We start from the raw sequence: 18445 nt of genomic DNA on the forward strand, positions 1-18445 counted from the left end.
ACAGAAGGACGTTTGCCTATTCCAAGGCTTTTAATCACAGAATTCAGTTAACAGAATAGTACTTTCAGATTCACTTGCATGGCATGTCACAGTAGGGAGTTACAACACAGATAGTTCAGTTCCTTTGTTCGCCCACTTGATGGTGCTGGCGGGGCGCCACTGGACCTCGTCTCGGGACTGCGATCAAAGGTGCGTATATGACTTCACACAGGTTGGCATGACATTTACTCTCTCGGCAAGGAATGTGAATGAGTGAGTACAACTTAGGCCAGACACGCTCTCCGCAGAGCTGCCGGTTGCAAACGGGAACGCAGGTACGTGATCAAACAGTCTGTGCAGCTCTTGGCCTCGATATATAAGCACGGGAAGTATAGTGGATACTCAGCATTGGATGAGTGCGTCACTCCGCTTCCTCTGCTGTGTACTAAGGTATTTTACTCCGTTTCCATCCCGTGCATGTTTTAGTCTGTGCTGTACTAAGGGATTTACTCCGGTTCCATCCTCATGTGCTCCTCTTTCCTCTTCCTCTTCACCAGTCAGTTATGTGACTGTCCGTCAGATAGGCGCTCACTGAGTGCGCCGTAGAAGCCTATATTCGGACACAGGACAGGACACAATAAGTATAATATCTATTCACGTTTACACATAGAATGGGTAGTGAATCGTGGTGCTCGACTTACCGCCCAACTCGCCCGATAGCGTGCTGCTTCACCCCTGGAGACTGGATCTGTACTAAGGCAGAGAGAGCTGCCTTTTGTACTGTCCCGCCCTTCTGACAGAACGCAGGTGACGCGCATTCCAGCTGATCAAGAATGTGACGCGGGACGTACCTGCCCTCTAGGACCCGCCCTAGAGGTTGGTGCGCTCTTCTCTCTCTCTGCCTCTGCTGGCCTCCAGGGGTGCGCTTACCTGTTGGGCGGTGTTCTGCCATCGAGACACCACAATATATATACTAGACCTGTACGTGCCCATCGTCCTACTTGGGAACCATATAATACCCATTGTCAGCACCCGTTTTAACTATCTGTCTGTGTCCCTTTTGTGCCCTTACTGTATATAGAGATCTCTGAGTCTGTAGTATGCAATACCCGTTGTCATAGCACCCATTTTAACTCTATCTCTACTGCTAGCTGTTAACATAAACCCCAGTTCCAGGGGCCAGCATACGCGTTTGAGATGCATTGAGATCCCCATAGGGCGATTTTAGGTCGCTTCATATAAGAACTGTGTTTGAAAAATAAACCGACCACCCCGGCCTTTCTGTCAGGGTGGCTGTGCGTCGTTAATGATGTCCATTCATATTTGATACAGCCAGTTTCTGGAGAAAATGGAATTAATGTGGCCGCAAAAGCCTTGAAACTACATATGAAGGCAATGTCGCTGCTAATATACGTCACGCCAACACATTGCATTCCTGAGATTCCTCGTTGACGTAAGCTCAGCTGGTGGTGACTCGACTCGAACTAACCACGACACATGAAATATCAATACAATAAAAATAAACGTAATTAACATTCAGTTTCTGTTGTGCGATGGGCAGATGCAGCCACCCGCCTATACCGGAAATGTAGTCTCTGGGTTGTTTCACTCGTTTCTAACGCTTTTTTTGTTATTCTTTGGGTATATTTGTACATTTCCACCTTCAGTCGACGCTTCATATCCATATGAGTGAAAAGGCCGGGGTGATCGGTTTATTTTTCAAACACAGTTCTTATATGAGGCGATCTAAAATCCTCCTATGGAGAGATTACAATGCAAATAAAAAGTAGACAAACCTGTGGATTGACACCCTCTACTGACAGTGACGTCAGGACTTTGGTGCGCTATGGTTGGGCTACGTATATATATGGACTTGGGATATGAGTTACGTGCATTACAATCGTTTATTTATTTATTTTTAAGCGTCAATAAAATGTGTACCAGAATCTAACGTATTACTGTGTTGTCTTGTCCTTCTTCATCTTTCCCTCATAAGTGCATCCACCGTGATTTGGCTGCGAGGAACACCCTACTGTCTGAAAACAATTTTGTGAAGATATGTGACTTTGGACTTGCCAGAAATGTCTACAAACACCCAGACTATGTGCGCAAAGGAGATGTAAGTAGACTTTTGAAGCAAGCTGTTGAAATGCTAACCATAGTAAGACTCCTGTTGATTGTAATTTACTGTCTCGCTCATTTTAATTCCCATTATAGTCGCCCAAGAGAACTTGAGAACACTGATAGGCTTGACTGGCAGATATGGTACATAATGAATACGCAAATTATCAGAAATGTAAAACAGAGAAAAAAATACAGATTTTTTTCACATAACTGTTGAAAGTTCTGACAAAGTAGCTCCTCACCTGACTACACTAAATGTGACAGTGACAAATGGTATTGATTGCGACCGCAAGTTGCCCTTACTATGCAAACGTGCAGTAATGCTGTAACGCTAACGCTCAAGCCCTCACATCACACTCTTCATGTAATGCTGCACACACACAACACATGGGCGACACGTGTTTTGCCACTACACACACACACACACACACACACACACACACACACACACACGCCGGCAGAAGCCTGTAAAGCCACCGCCCACTCCAGAAAGTGTGAGCTTCTCAGCTACGGACTTTAAACCAGGAAATGTCGCATTACTATTTTGCCTCTTCCTTCTAAATCTCTGTATATAAAATATAGCTAACTCGTCAAATCTCTTAGTTACATCAAAATAGTTGGTTTGTGCTTGTGCCTAAGTATTACGATTATAAAGATCACATTTGTCATTTTGACAAAAAGTATACACTTACTGGTAAGTGTATAGAGCGTCGCAGTCCCGCCCCCTACCATGGCCCAGGAAATGAATCACAATGCATTTTTCCCATAGACATTTCAAAAAGTATTTATTTAAAGTAAGGCTGTCAAAGTTAACGCGTTAATCGTGCGTTAACTCAAAGTCCTTTTAACGGCGTTAATTTAATTAACGCGCGATTAACGCACGGTGAAGTTTGACAGAACGGTTGAGAGACGCATACATGTGAATGCAGGCAGCTAGATTCCAATAGCCCCGCCTCTCTCTCATTCCCCCCCCACTCTCTCTCTACCATTCCCACTCAGTCCGGACTCCGGACCGTCAGTACTATAGGGCTGCGCACTGGGCAGTTGTCAGTTGAGCTGAATGCCTCCGTTGGGCTCGTTAATTAATTAATTTGCTTCACAATGTGTTAGATCAGAAGCTCTTTGAAGTAGGCATTGGGCAAAAGCAAAACTCTGGCAGTTTTGGTTGACAAACATAGTTAGTTAGTTGTGAAAGCTTGATGCTAATCATGCTACACAGACCATGCTAATGAGTGCTAAAGCTAATGTTGACTTGCAGGAGAGAGAGAGGGGCAGGGGCTCTCGTGTGTGTGTGTGTGTGTGTGTGTGTGTGTGTGTGTGTGTGTGTGTGTGTGTGTGTGTGTGTGTGTGTGTGTGTGTGTGTGTGTGTGTGTGTGTGTGTGTGTGTGTGTGTGAGTGAGTGAGTGAGTGAGTGAGTGGTTGAGTTTATGATTTTGTTTCCCTCTTCCATGGCATTTGCAATAAAGCAAGCATTCTCCCATGTTGAGTATTTAAAACCACCAGTGGTCCCTGAGGGGATTCCAGGTGGCCCACAGCTAAATGATGGAGACTTGGTAACCAAATTAACCCAAGTTATATATCTTTAACTTTTGAGAGTGTAAAATGAAACCAAGTGGGTCCATTTGGTTAAATTTTACACTCTCAAGAGTTGAATAATTGTTAAACAAATGCATTACTTAAAGTTAATTTACAAGAAGTCTACACAATTAGAGAACTTAGAAAACATGTTATTTTGATCAACATTGGCCTGTTATCTCTCCTAATGGTACCAACATCAATACAGTTCTTTAGTTTGGGCCTGGAAGGCTAAATGTCATCAAATGGTGGTCCGTGGCTCAAATGCAGAATAAATAATGGACCTTGATATGAAAAATCTTGAAAACCACTGATTTAAGGTATATTTAGAACGGATAAAAAATATGCGATTAATTTGCGATTAACTATGGGCAATCATGTGATTAATCGCGATTAAATATTTTAATCGACTGACAGGCCTAATTTAAAGACATTTTAAGCGTCGTACGAAGCCAACTTGAGTCGTGACAAATCATGACAACACAATATTTTGGACCAAACAAATAATTACATAGAAGAAAAACAACAAAAAAAGTGTTGTAACCTGCCGTTTCTTTCTACTTTCTAATTCTTTGTTTGGCCCGAAAAATTGTGTTTGTTGTCATGATTTGTCACGACAAGAGTTGGCTTTGTCCGCGGCGTAAACGTCTTTACATAAATACTTTCTGAAATGTCTATGAGGAAAATGAACGGAGAATCATTTCCTGGGCCATGGTACGGGGCGGGACTACGACGCTCTATACTGTGTGTGCAGTGTGCACATAAAGGATTTCTTAACTCAATGCCATATCTGCACACAGGATAGACTTCCCCTCAAATGGATGGCTCCTGAGACTATTTTCGACCAGATCTACACAACCCAGAGTGACGTGTGGTCGTTTGGAGTTCTCATGTGGGAGATATTCTCCCTGGGTAAGGACACTGACCACAAACTGGGACTCTCTTGATTCTATCGGGAGTTAATTTGATCAAACCTCGCGTAGCCTAATCATTTGAATTTAAAGCTGCACTACATGTTTAGCTGTAAAATTCCAGCTCATTGGCCTTGCGGTGCTCCACCCTGATATTGGGAGGTTGTGGTTCATTCCTCGGCCGAATCATGGCTGAGACTAGACAAATGATACCCAATGCTGTAGTATCATGTCCCAGCTAGTGGCCGTGGCACGGGGTACCACGGCATGGTACCAAAAATAAAATAAATACGTGCGTGTGCTGGTACTGCACGGTACGGTGCACACACACGTTAAAACGTTTTAGTTTTGCTACCGCAGCGCAGTAAAGAAGTTGTCTATGTATGCCACGTGTAGGCACACCTGCATGCACGAGAGTGCGCGTGACGACATTAAATGCCGTACCACCGGGAAAAAATATCACACTTATCACACTCATCATCATACTGTACATCAGCCAATCAAATCATCACATTCCGTGCTACAAACAAAGCTGTGAATAGGAGCGGCTAAAATCACCATTACCCCACTGCTGAGTCCTCTTCATCTCTTTCCTCTCCCAGGTGCCTCTCCATATCCAGGCCTCCAAATTGATGAAGACTTTTGCTGTAATCTGAAAACGGGGGCCAGGATGAAGGCTCCAGCATACACTTCCTCTGAAATGTAAAGGACCCAAAATCACCTACACTTATTTTGCACTATAGTGGCCATATAACCTCTCTTCTCTAAGCTGCAATTATGTTTCTGTTTCCGATTCCCAATGGTCCAATTCTGTTCCAGATTTTATTTTCTAAAGGAGAGGTTCTCAAACTTTTTCAACACCTATTTGTCTTCACACTCCATGATCATATCCTGTCATCTACCCTCTCTCTCTCATATAGGCTGTATTGAGATCTATATGACTTGGAGTAGGCCTACGCAGTTTTGTCTGAAGATATTTGAAGTGGAACATGTTGTCAAGCTCCAAATATCTTCAAATGTTTGAGATTATTAAGGCTGTATAATTAAGACTATCATCAAACATTTATTGCTAAAGCATCCCGAATGGAGCCAGCTAATTAATTTGTCAACCACGCAAGGAGAACAGTTTATTGGACATGACCATGAAATTCCAACCAATAGACCATAATACTGCTTAAGAGAAATGTTCCCTTAATTATATTTATCAGTATATTTTATATTAAGAGCTGAAGTTGTGAAGATGTGATTTCAAAGATTCTGGCGGCTAAATGTGGAGAGATTTAGTTAAACGCTGCAGGTATCTGGATGTCCGGTGTGTGTGTATGTGTCTCACAAGTGTTGTGTTCTGTTCTCTTATAGATATCAGATCATGCTGGACTGCTGGCAGGCAGAGCCACTGCAGAGACCCACCTTCACAGAGCTGGTGGAGAGACTGGGAGTCCTGCTTCAGCACAATGCACAACAGGTGCAGTATGATGACACAATGCTTTAGGATGAGATATTGACTTATATATATATATACCGTACTGTAGTGTATATCGTCATGCTCCCATTTCTCACAACATAACAGCTGTTTGACCAGGTACTATAGGGTGTACCAAAATCTCCTGGAGGGGGCGTCAACATATGTGTCACGTGGTAGCTTCCGCCATACTTGCTGGCTTGTCTGGTTTGTTTACATTGAGCGACCATCCGTATGCTTGTATACGTTATTTTTCTAAACTGACCTCACAATGGTGCAGACTTGCTCAGTAAATAAGTGCCACAGCAGGTCGCGTCGAGGAAATGAGCCAGAAAACGGAATTAGATGTTCAGCTTTCCAGCATGGAGACAGCATCAAGGAACCCAGATTGACGAGTTTACAAAAAGACGTAGAATGACTTGGATCGGCTCACGGGCGCAGAGACATAACGTTCAACAAAGTATCTAAGCACAGCCGTGTTTGTTCACAACATTTTCCTTGTCCTTGTAATGTATTTGGGCCCGACGTTCTTTCTATCCATCCTGGTGTTTGTTCACTATGTTATCGCCAAGAACGAGCTCAATATTTATAAAAACATACCACCGTCATTCTATTCTGAGTGATGCGGGCTAGAATTTAATGCCCACCAGGGGGCCGTCCCTAGCTTTTTAGACGCCGCCCCCCTCTTGGTGACGTACACGTTGTCACACGCTATAGGTGCATTAGTTCAGAGACGGTTAGCCTGATTTGATTTCTGGTCTAGAGGGGCGGTGCATGCCCGCGAAAACAGCCGGTGGATCCTATTCGTTCACCGATCTGTGTGCCGCCCCCTCCTCTCCTCCCCTGTATAAAATTTGGAGCTCCTCTGCACTGCTATCGAAATACAAGATGGCTCCCACTTCCTATACCAGATTTTCCAATGGGTTTCCCCAAGATTTTCTTTTTGAGCCGAATGCAAACGAAAATAAAAGGCTGGGTACCGATGGCTAAGGGACCGTCAGACGTTCAAACAGAGCAGATAGATTAAAGGCGTAGTGAAACGGAAATGGTGGATATTTTATTTTTAAGTTTCAGATGGTTTCAAGTTGAAACACCGCTCTGAAGTTTCTGAACCAATCAGAGCCAGTGATGTAAATAGGTTTTCAATGTAATGAGTCCCGGGATGCAGGGGTGGTCTTTTAGATGAGTCCCAGGGACATTTGATGAGTCCCACTTCAGCGACGTTTAAGAGTCATATTTTGCCATTTTTTACAAATTGCAGCATTTAACTCCCATTTCATCTTATATGGTTATAATGTGGTTATGTAGAAAACGAAGAAGAAATTATTATTATAACTAAAGCTAGCAAAATAAATTAGAATTAAAACAAAATGCTCTACTTTGGCTATATGAAATCTATAATAATTCTGCCAGTTTTAACTGTTAATAATGTTGTTTTTATGACACATTACACAATACATACAAAATAAAAATGAATGCTACAAAACTAACCTGGAGATTAAGTAGAAGCAGTCATGGAGGAGGTAGGCTGTGCACAGCAGCACACATCATCATCATTAGCAGATTAATTGATTGAAGAATTTATTAACAGTTTGCAGAATTACAGTACATTTCAAGCACAAAATCAATACAAAGGCTGTTAACTGTGAGTGGACAACCCAATTAAGCATTACACTTGTTTCCAATAGGGTCCACCATGTTCAAATCATCAAAACATTTAGAGACGTACAAATAGACACTTCTATAGACAGAACAGGAATTCATCATAAAGGAGGTAAAAAGGGAAAAGAAACATATACAGTGAGGGGAAAAAAGGGGTGGGCGGTGGGGGGGATTCACGTTCAGCTCCGTTAATTTGTTTGTTTTCCTTGGAGGAGCTGCGTTGGGTTAGATGATGTTAGATTTAGAAAATAGGGTTGCTAATATGTTTTGTTGCCCTGCAGTTGGCTTTGGCACTTATTTTTTGGGGGGGTGGGGGGGGCATGTTAATGTGTGGTGGCACCGGTCCACAACGCACAACATACAACAGTGTCGGCGTTTGTTACAGTACACAACGTGTGTTTCCCATTCAATCGGGTCTACTCTGTTTGTCATGCTCAAAAATGTTCGCCTGTCTTTCTGTCGGAGGCAGCGCCGTGTAGATGAGAGAGTTGCGACAACCCCGTTCACTGTTTATTCACGGAGCTTCATGAGTCACTGAACGGTATGTTGTCGTCACTCTCTCTCTCTAAACGGCTCTGGTCTCCAGGCTGCGCTCCGCTCAGCGCTCGTCTCTGAGCAAGATGGCGGCGCCCGTCAGACTGTGTTGTTGTTAACTTACAAACTAGTGGTTCTACACTACGTGGATTTTATCGTGTATAACGTAGGATGAGGTCGCATGCGGCCATGCAAAATGATAGTGTCCGTAGATTATTTGTTTAACCGCATTTTTTTTCCGCGATTTTTTTCCCCACGTGGATTATTATTACTGTACGCTGAGTACAGTAGTGCATCCCGTGGACGCAGAGGTTTTTTTGAAGTGCGGCCCAAAACTATAAAGTGCGTTTTGGGACGCAAAACGCACCCTATTTACATCACTGCAGAGCGTTGCATCCCTTCAGGCGATGGGACGGTAGCTATGCTATACCAGGACACATGGTGTGTTAGAAAGTCAGATAGTCGGCCAGCTGTACCAGTTTACTGTTATGTGGCTTATTTCTACCCTATAATGTTTTCAGATACATATTTTAGCGTGATGATTACGTATTACGAGTAATACACTGTCTGGATGTTATCTTGAATGGGAATAAAAACGGAGGATTTCTGTAATCAGTAGCAGCTGGACGGACGCGCAGATATGGGGAATCAAACGGGTGAGCTTCATTTTTATTGGCTTTTATCGATGTGGGCCTCGACACGTCATCACGCAGTACGTTTTCGTTTTCTGGAAGTAATTAAACTTAGATTTTTATGGACTTTTGATATAAAAATACACAATTTTTTTGGCATCCATTGTTAGGTATGCTCATTGATGACCACGGATGTGGTCTAAAAGTGTAAAAAACACATTTCACTATGCCTTTAAACAAGAAAGAGCAGTACAGATTATATGCAAGGTAGTAAGAGATAAAGATGATGTGTGACTTGAATGAAAAAAAAATGAGTGTATTATTAAGAAGTTGTTTTTTTTAGGAAGGGAATAATTACGTTTGCGTCAACGAGGCACCACTATGTTCCACTGTGCCATGGGAGGAGACCCCCATGCAGCCCTTCTCTCACCGGGAGGAGACCCCCATGCAGCCTCTCTCTCACCCTGACTCAGAGACAGCCCGGGAGGAGACCCCCATGCAGCCCCTCTCTCACCGGGAGGAGACCCCCATGCAGCCCTTCTCTCACCGGGAGGAGACCCCCATGCAGCCCCTCTCTCACCGGGAGGAGACCCCCATGCAGCCCCTCTCTCACCCTGACTCAGAGACAGCCCGGGAGGAGACCCCCATGCAGCCCCTCTCTCACCCTGACTCAGAGACAGCCCGGGAGGAGACCCCCATGCAGCCCATCTCTCACCGGGAGGAGACCCCCATGCAGCCCCTCTCTCACCGGGAGGAGACCCCCATGCAGCCCCTCTCTCACCGGGAGGAGACCCCCATGCAGCCCCTCTCTCACCGGGAGGAGACCCCCATGCAGCCCCTCTCTCACTGGGAGGAGACCCCCATGCAGCCCCTCTCTCACCCTGACTCAGAGACAGCCCGGGAGGAGACCCCCATGCAGCCCGTCTCCCACCCTGAGTCAGGGAGTGCCGGGTGCAATGGGGGAAAAAGATGAGGGGTGCCAGACCCTCCAACATCTGTTTTTCAGAAATTACGTCATGTGGCAGCCAAGTCTATGGACTTTTGTGGCAGCCACAGTCGGTGCCTCTCACTTGACACAAGTGTGATTTATTTTATACTTAAGTAAAAGTATCAATTTACAAAAGTATTGGTATCAAAATATACTTCCATGTATCCATCTCTGTCCGGCAGGGGGGAATATTATCCCCAATTGAATTTAATTTATATATGAACGATTTATCTTTGTGTTTAAATGCTTCTGGTACGGGATGTAAGGTGGATGATTATGACCGTCAATCACCTTGTGCAACGCAGATGATTTGGTCCTCTTCAGTCCATACATTGCTGGTCTCCAACAGCTGCTGAGAATATGTACGCAGTATGGTGCTGATTTTGATATTATGCTAAAAAGAGTAAGATTATGATTGTCAGAATCAGAGAAGACAGGCAATCAACCTTCCCTGAGCTGGTAATATTCTCAGTGTGTGTATTGAGTATGTGTAATTTCAGATGACCTCTCTGATGACAGGGACATTTTTAGACAACATAGAAAGCCGTATGCTCAAGCAAATACACTGTGTCACAAGTTCAGCATATTGCACATCCTTCTATACTGCTCATTTGTGGTGTCGATATAAGCAAGAGTCCATGCGAATTGATTGATTTTAATATGTATTCATTTAACAGTTTGCAGAATTTCAGTACATTTCAAGCACAACTCAATACAAAAACTGTTAACTGTGAGTGGACGACCCAGTAAAGCATTTCACTTGTTTAGGGTCCACCTTGTTCAATTCATCAAAGAAGAAGACTCAAGGTGGCGTATAATGATAGTATGAGGCTGCTGCTCCAAGAAGCTCCAGTGCTAGCCATATGTTTGTAAGTGTCAGGGTTCCAACTTGCCCTGAAGTCTTAAGAAACTTGATTTATACTTGTTTTAAACTTGATAAATTGACATGCAGAGCAACTGAGTCAGAAAATTACTGCTTTTGACTAACCCTGTATAGGTACAGTTTGCATAGATTCTCTTCCAACACGTGGAAGCACTGGCGTCTGGCGGACTAGCTTGTCTGCACGTTAGACATGTTAGACATGTATTTATACTGTTTTATATATATTTTATTCTTCTGTGATATGGATCTGGGTCTGAAATAAAGCATTGATTGATACTTAAAGTACAACTTCTATTATGAAGAATCTCCCGTTTCACAAGTTTTCAAATGTATACAAATCTTTTGAAAATAGCAGATCTACAAGCTCACAACGTGTTGAATCGCAAAACGGCCATAATGTATAAAGGGCTGGCGTGGTTCATGTATGTTTTGTAATAATAATCAAAAGCTACAAAGTAACTAGTATAATACTTATAAATCTGAGACGTAGTGGATTAGTAGAAAAACTATAGAAATGTCCTGGTTGCTCATTATTTCTCCTGGGGGTGCCCAAGTGAAAGCACACGTATGTGTCTATGAAACCGAGGTCTCAACCATAGATTTGGGCCGCTGCAGTTCGTTTGAGCGATGTGTGTTGAAGGAGGGGCGGAATAATTTACACTCGGACAAGGACTATTAAAAGGGGACGGGAAGCGTATGGTGGACTTGCATGTTGCTCCCTGGAAGGAAAGAAACATGCGCACTTGAGACCAAGGAAGCTGAACGCGGAAGTGTTGGCCGCAAATAGCCCATTGCGCATGTTTCTTTCCTTCCAGGGAGCAACATGGAGTCCACCGTCTTCCCGTCCTCTTTTAATAGTGCTCATCCCATTCTTTTTCAGGTGGTCAAGACTCCTTATAAGACCCTCCTTCTCCATCCGTGCGCTATTTCCAACCTCATTGCTCTGAAATTACAAATCAAATACAAAATGACAAATAACTTTCCAACTGTAATGACAGATGAAAAATGTTATGCATGTACATGTTTAAAATAGAAAGGAGAGGTCGCACAGCTCGTAGTCACAATGCTAAAAATACTTTTCATTGGGTTACCAACGTTTCGACAAACAAGTTGCCTTCTTCAGGGTATTGTACATTGTAACAGTAAACCTTTACCTGAATCAGTTGAATGTCAATCATCTTGTTGGCACGAAGATCCATTACGCTGTAGGTCCCATATTTGGCACAGTACCCTGGGGGAGGGAGGGGACGGTTGATCTTTAAAAAATAAATATACATAAAAACAAACAAAACGTTGGTCACTATAATGTACAGTACATACCAGGAGAGTCACAGCGCATGTCCCCTCCAAGAATAACATCCCCTCTGGCAATGGCCTCTCTAATGATGTGCCTCTGCTCTTCTGTCCAATGCCAGTTGATGGCTGGAAAGAGAAACCGTCTCTGGTGCTTGAGGTACGTCGTATGGCAAATCCCCACGATGTGAAATGCCTTCATGAACTACAGACACAGACACACGCACACGCACGCGCACACACCAAATATGACTGACCACAGCACATACATATTTAAAATAATAGTAATAACAAAACTGCTCTCACCTTTTCCACTTTTAAGAAGGACGACCCAGTGAAAAGCACTGCTGCAGCCAGCTGTAGGTTTCCAGCCGGTATGTTTTGGGCATATGGCTGACTGTCCCACTGGTAGTGATAATCACAGTGACCACACTTTTGCTCCACATGCAGCAATGTTCCCACCGTCCTGGTCCTCGGAGTACATGATCTTGAGCAGACAGGGCATTTCCTGAACAGCTCCATCAAGTTCTCTTCATAAACAATGAATTTTCTCATCGTCTGAGGTGGGGTATCTGTTATTGTGCTATAGAAAAGATACATTGTGGCAGTGTCAAGGAAAATCATGAAACCAGGGGTCATCACTAGCCGCAATTTGAAACTCTAGATTGGGATGGGATGAATCTAGAGTTGCAAATACGCTCCATTGACTCCCCAAAGTCCCCATTCATCCAATTTGCTTTTGCGACCTGCTTGTATTAAACGACTCACCAACATTGCAGCTCTAGGCCAAGCTTGAATTATCCTCTTTCAATCTGCCAAACTTTCGTTTCATAAAAATCCACCGTAGACATGTTATGAGCTACTTTCTGTCAATAAATTCTGTGCAGGTGTTGGAGTTTGGAAGCATTCATTTTTATTAACGGGTCGCGCTGCTGCCTCCTGCATTATGTGCAAATTCGAAACAGGTGGTACACAGGGCCGTTCGACAAGTGCTTCCAAACTCCAACACTTGCACATAATGTCTTGACAGAAAATAGCCCATAACATGTCTACGGTGGATTTTTATGAAACAAAAGCTTGGCAGATTATTCAAGCTTGGCCTAAGAGCTGCAATGTTGGTCGTTTAACCCATTCTGGACGGGAACCCCTTTGTGTTTTAAGCATTAGGTTATACTTTAGCTATTGAAAATGGCAGATCTACAAGCTCATAGCGTGGCACTTGGTGCCGCGCTACGAGCTTGTAGATCTGCCATTTTTGAAAAATCTTTAATATATATTCTTTCACAGCAAACGTTAACTCAAATCTTTGCCTCTGCCTGGCTGGAACAACATATTTTCACATGGGGGTCGGCGGCCAATTGCATATTTTTTGGGGGGTCCTTGACATGAAAATGTCAGAATTTAGAAGGCATTTGTAGAATCTTCCTCAGGTCTACATGAGTTAATACAAGCAGGTCGCAAAAGCAAATTGGATGAATGGGGAATCAATGGAGGGTATTGCAACTCTAGATTCATCCCATTATAAAATAAATCTAGAGTTGCAAATTGCGGCTAGGGTCATCGCCATGGTGGCATGGGGTGGACATTGTCAAAATTTTAATTTTGCCATGGACATACAAAATGAGTGGACAAACACATAAAGAGCTAGCCCTATTACAGGTCTGAATTAAGAGGGTCCTTGCAAATAAAAAGTTAGAAAACAATTGCTCAAAATACATATTCCGAGAACACTCAGTAATTGAGTCTTGTGATCAAAATAAGAACATTATAATGTGTATAAATCTAAAGATTTCTTCAAAGAAGTCTTGCCATGGCACGGACACATTTGTCTGTGTATGGACATATTGATGACCCCCAAGTAAAACACGTCATTGCTCCATGAAAAGTGAAATGATACTATACTACTAATATTGAGACCTACCTGTCATTGTAAGCTGAAGAGCCCGTCTCCTCTAGCCGATAGTCAGGGTCGTCCTCTGTTCTTGGCCTTTTGGCAGGAGAGGCAAGTGAAGAGAGGTCGGAACTGGAGGCTGGAGTCGAAATTGGAGTGGAGGCTGCCAGCGGTAGAACTAATACAAGATTAAAGTCCAACATTAGAAAGAGTGAAACGTTGCCTTCATTCATATTTACCAGTATATGAAAAATGTAAACTGCACACCACCAGGGTACAAATCTCCAGTTCATTTTGGACCCAGAAGTTAAAATTAGAGACACAGACAGACAGACAGACAGGCAGGCAGGCAGGCAGACACAGCAGTGGCCCATAATATCGAGGCCCGTTGGGCACTGGCCTACTTTGAATTATGCAAGTTGGAAATGCATGCCCCACCCAGATATTATGTCTGTGTCCCTTTTATGCCCATATATGGAGTTATTTGTCAGGCATACCCAAATATGGAGTATATGCAGACGTCAGCATGGTGTCAAAACAGTCCAGCTCCATATATGGACCCTGGGCATCGGGCACTGCACCCCCTGTGGTGGTGTGGCACGCGTGTGTTGAATTTGAAGCCGGTGGGGCAAACGGTTCTCGAGTTACGTGGATTACACACAGACGTACAGACAGACTTGCATTTATTAGATAGATAGATATGGCCCAGCCCTACCTTGTACAAGTGTTATTGCAGGATCAGTGCTGGATGCTTTTTCCTTGACACGCAAGATGACTTGAGTAGCTATGACAGTAGACATTACAAAGGGGCATTACACACAAATCAAGACATTAGTTGGAACATGAATATGGTATCGTATGGGTACAATATGAAACTCACTCTTGCTTCTTCGTTCTGGCTTCTTGTGGTGTTGAAAACCAATATCTCTAGTGCTAGGAAAGGTTTGGCACCCAACCTCCTTGGTAGTGGGTTCTGTCTGGCACCCCATGTCCTGGCATGCCTTAGGCTGTTGTAAATACAATTATACCTGATCAGCTGACACTTTTGACAATGATAGAAAACATGACAAGACAATACAATACATAAATCAGCTCACAAAAACGTTTGTTCATGCTCATATTTTGCATTGGTTCAGGACAAATCAAGATAGGGGTTCTCAGAGTTGCCACTGGGAGGCCACCAAATCTTTGTGATAGGAACGTTTTGGTACCCCAGCCAATGGTAACCCAGTCTGGTTATTCTGGCAACGTGTTGTAAGCTTGTAGATCAGCTTTTTTGTAGAGGTTTGTAGAGCAGGGGGAGATCACAAGTAGGCTACAGACCCCAGGGTCACGTTTACTATATAAGATATATGAATCCAACATATTAATAGAAAGGATAATGTGTAAATAAACAAATAAACATGAATTTACACAGCACAAAAAACGTTTGCCTCTCTCAGGCTGTCTCAGCTAAGGGGTCCCTGCTTCATCTCTCTTTCTGCTAAGGGGTCCCTGCTTCATCTGTCTCAGCTAAGGGGTCCCTGCTTCATCTATCTCTCTCTCTGAGCAAGGGGGTCCCTGCTTCATTTCTCTCTCAGCTAAGGGGTCCTTGCTTCATCTCTCTCTCAGCTAAGGGGTCCCTGCTTCATCTGTCTCTAAACTCACATGCGTGTGTTCCCCGCACAGCTCACAACGTGTGTAGTGTATTTTTTATGGGGAAATGACTTATCGTTGGCGTTACTGATAAATACTTTCGGACAACTCAAATAATGAAGGTTACAAAATGAACTTACTGAATTTGAAGGCAGGGCAAAATATGCAGCGTTCGGTACAGCATCTGCTTTGACTCGTAGCTGACTTTGGACAATCAACCCCATCTGGAATATTCCATAGTTCTCGTAACTTTCGGCGCTGAAATGCTTGTTACAAGCGAACATTCCCATGGTGTTGGTGGTGGTCACAGACCGACCCATCGCTCTCAACCACAACACGATTATATCACGATTCTTGGGGAAGGCATGGAGTCCCGTGGTGGCCTTGCATTCAAAGAAAGAACACGAACGGCCCATCGCGGCAGTGGTAGGAAAAGTGTGTTGTTGTGTTCAGCCAGGTAAACCAGGAAGCAGGGAGCCAGGCTGCTGTGACGAGGGACGGCTCGTAGCCGGACAGGGCGAGCCGTACACGGGAGGAGAAAAGTAGATCCTCGATTCAAAACTCTGACGGCTTGTTTGTAAACTACTTATAATATTTAGCGGTAAATATACCATGAAGTTGCGCGAATCTGTATTTTATTTTTTCCTACAATACCTAGTTTTCATTTTGATTTCAGAAGTCGCATTTTTGAGGCGGACAGCTTTTCTGTCGCTGTTTCACTCGACTGACTCCGCCCCGTAAGGCAAATACGATTACGTCACGCTGCACCCCTCGTACGGTCTGATAAAATATGTAATGAGTGGCGCCAAAGATTTATTTTCCACCCAAAAACCGGAAGTACACCAAAACAGCTACAGAAACAGCAGAAAGCTCTGAGTCCACAAGACTATGAGGAAATTGTATCATATCATTGCTCCCTATGACAAGTTACACATTTATACTTGTTAAAATCCTAGAAAAGGTGATATGGGGTGTCCTGCCCCTTTAATTATGGCATACAGCTAATGAGAAAAAAAATCACACCCATGTGAAGTGAGGGGTGCTCTTATCTTACAACATGATGTAAAACAAACATTGAGACAAAACAAACATTAAACCTGTATATAAGGAGGGGCTAGGGCCCCTCAAAAATTAAAGACCAATCAAAACAAGATTTATAATACGCCTACAGAAATGTCAACCATCTGAAAAGTAGGGTTACTTTTGAACAAATTGCTTCGTCAATCTGCTATGGCATGGAGGCAATTAGCCTGTGGCACTGATGAGGTTTTATGGAAGCCCAGGTTTGATTTGGTAGAGGTCTTCAGCACTACTGTGTGGTTGGGTCTGGTGTCTCTCATCTTCGTCTTAGTCCGGTAGCCGAGGTGGACGTGTGGGAAATTTGGTATATAGTATTTTTTATTGGCCTAAAATATAGTCTAAATACATTCATGAATCCACTTGCTGACTTGTTGGTATTGAGCAATATTTTTTATAGGGGTTTCTTGTGACCCTACCATTAACATGGCAGGCACAAATTTCAAACTTTCCTTATAAATGGTAAATGGCCTTTATTCAAGGCGCTTTACATAGATTGTGCATTACATTCACCCAGGGCCATTCACACACACATTCATACACCGATGGCGGCAGAAACCATGCAAGGCACCAACCAGCACATCGGGAGCAATTAGGGGTTCAGTGTCTTGCTCAAGGACACTTCGACACCAACTCTGGGGGAGCCCGGGTTCGAACTGGCAACCTTGCGGTTACCATCCAGCCACTCTGCCCCCTGAGCCACCGCCGCCGCCTTAAGTATTATGTGATGTGTCAAATTAGGGGGTTTTCATGATTCTGAATCCATTCCAAGCATTAGTTTTGAACAAAAAACACTCCTTGGGCAATCATAGACGTCATGACAAATGTGATGAGGTCATCACAAATGTGATGAGGTCAGCACATTTTGGGCACATTTGGGCAAGTGGCTATTGATGTTTTTAGCCCAAGGAGTGTATTTTGTGAAAAACTAATGGTTGGAATGTATTCAGAATCATGAAAACCCCATAGTATGACATGTCACATGCTACATGTGGCAGTTGAAAGCAGTTGAAATGCAAATGAACCATTGGCTTGAACAATGCCGTCTCCAGCTGTCGGGAGGTGTGAAACTTCACTGCTTGCGGGGGGAGAATGGGGGACGGCGGTCAATGTGACCGAAAAAGTTCAGTCATTGTCGTGTTATTTATGGGTGTGCAAGATTTGTACTCATAATGGGAGATATATATTGGGTCAAATTGATTAGTCAGACTGTAGCTCTTTAGACAAAGAGAGCTACAGGTCTCCACATTCCTGAGGTGGGGGTTTTACAGCCTCTTCCTGTTGTGAGACAGGCCATTATGACTCCATCTCAGAGGAGAGACTCAACAATAGTAGGACATGTCAATGCAGGATGAAGTAACTATCTTTAATTCCTTTCAATTGTGTAATGTGTTCTAAATAACCTATTATATATTGGGCTGGTAAAAAGCCTAAATAATAATACCTGTAATAGTCTGACAGTTTAATCTAACCTAAAGTCAGATCTCCACACTGTCCTCTCACAGAGAGGGCAGAAAGGATGGTCAGTGGCATCTGATTGGTTTACAGTGTTAGCAGGGAGGTGTGACTTCGGTCAGGGCTTGCATTGACTATTCTGTGTAGCATAATATTTGATTAGATTCACCAATATCAACGAACGTGATACATGTAGCAGGCAGACGCCAGCGGTATGTATTTAAATGCTATATGTATAATTGTGCATTATTCATAATTGATGTGATATGATGTTTAGATTGTAACCAAGTGTTATATGTGTTTCTTGTCTCAATGTAGATTTAAAACCACTTAATGTGCCACAC

General features: G+C 43.4%; 1 protein-coding gene across 1 annotated transcript; it reads right to left on the reverse strand.

Annotated features, from left to right (window-relative positions):
- Nucleotides 1-10150: 10150 nt before the first annotated feature.
- LOC306918145 (uncharacterized protein) lies at nucleotides 10151-14834 on the reverse strand (the record flags this gene model as incomplete). Its single annotated transcript, XM_079531027.1, has 8 exons — nucleotides 14815-14834; nucleotides 14650-14718; nucleotides 13965-14112; nucleotides 12350-12626; nucleotides 12071-12248; nucleotides 11905-11981; nucleotides 11574-11693; nucleotides 10151-10261 (listed from the first exon to the last, which is right to left on the reverse strand). Exons 4-8 carry the CDS (start codon nucleotides 12596-12598, stop codon nucleotides 10151-10153), a joined length of 735 nt encoding a protein of 244 aa, XP_079387153.1. The 5' UTR covers nucleotides 12599-12626; nucleotides 13965-14112; nucleotides 14650-14718; nucleotides 14815-14834.
- Nucleotides 14835-18445: the final 3611 nt, after the last annotated feature.

The sequence above is a fragment of the Electrona antarctica genome (assembly GCF_951216825.1).
Source record: "Electrona antarctica genome assembly, contig: scaffold_89, whole genome shotgun sequence".
Lineage (NCBI taxonomy): Eukaryota > Metazoa > Chordata > Actinopteri > Myctophiformes > Myctophidae > Electrona > Electrona antarctica.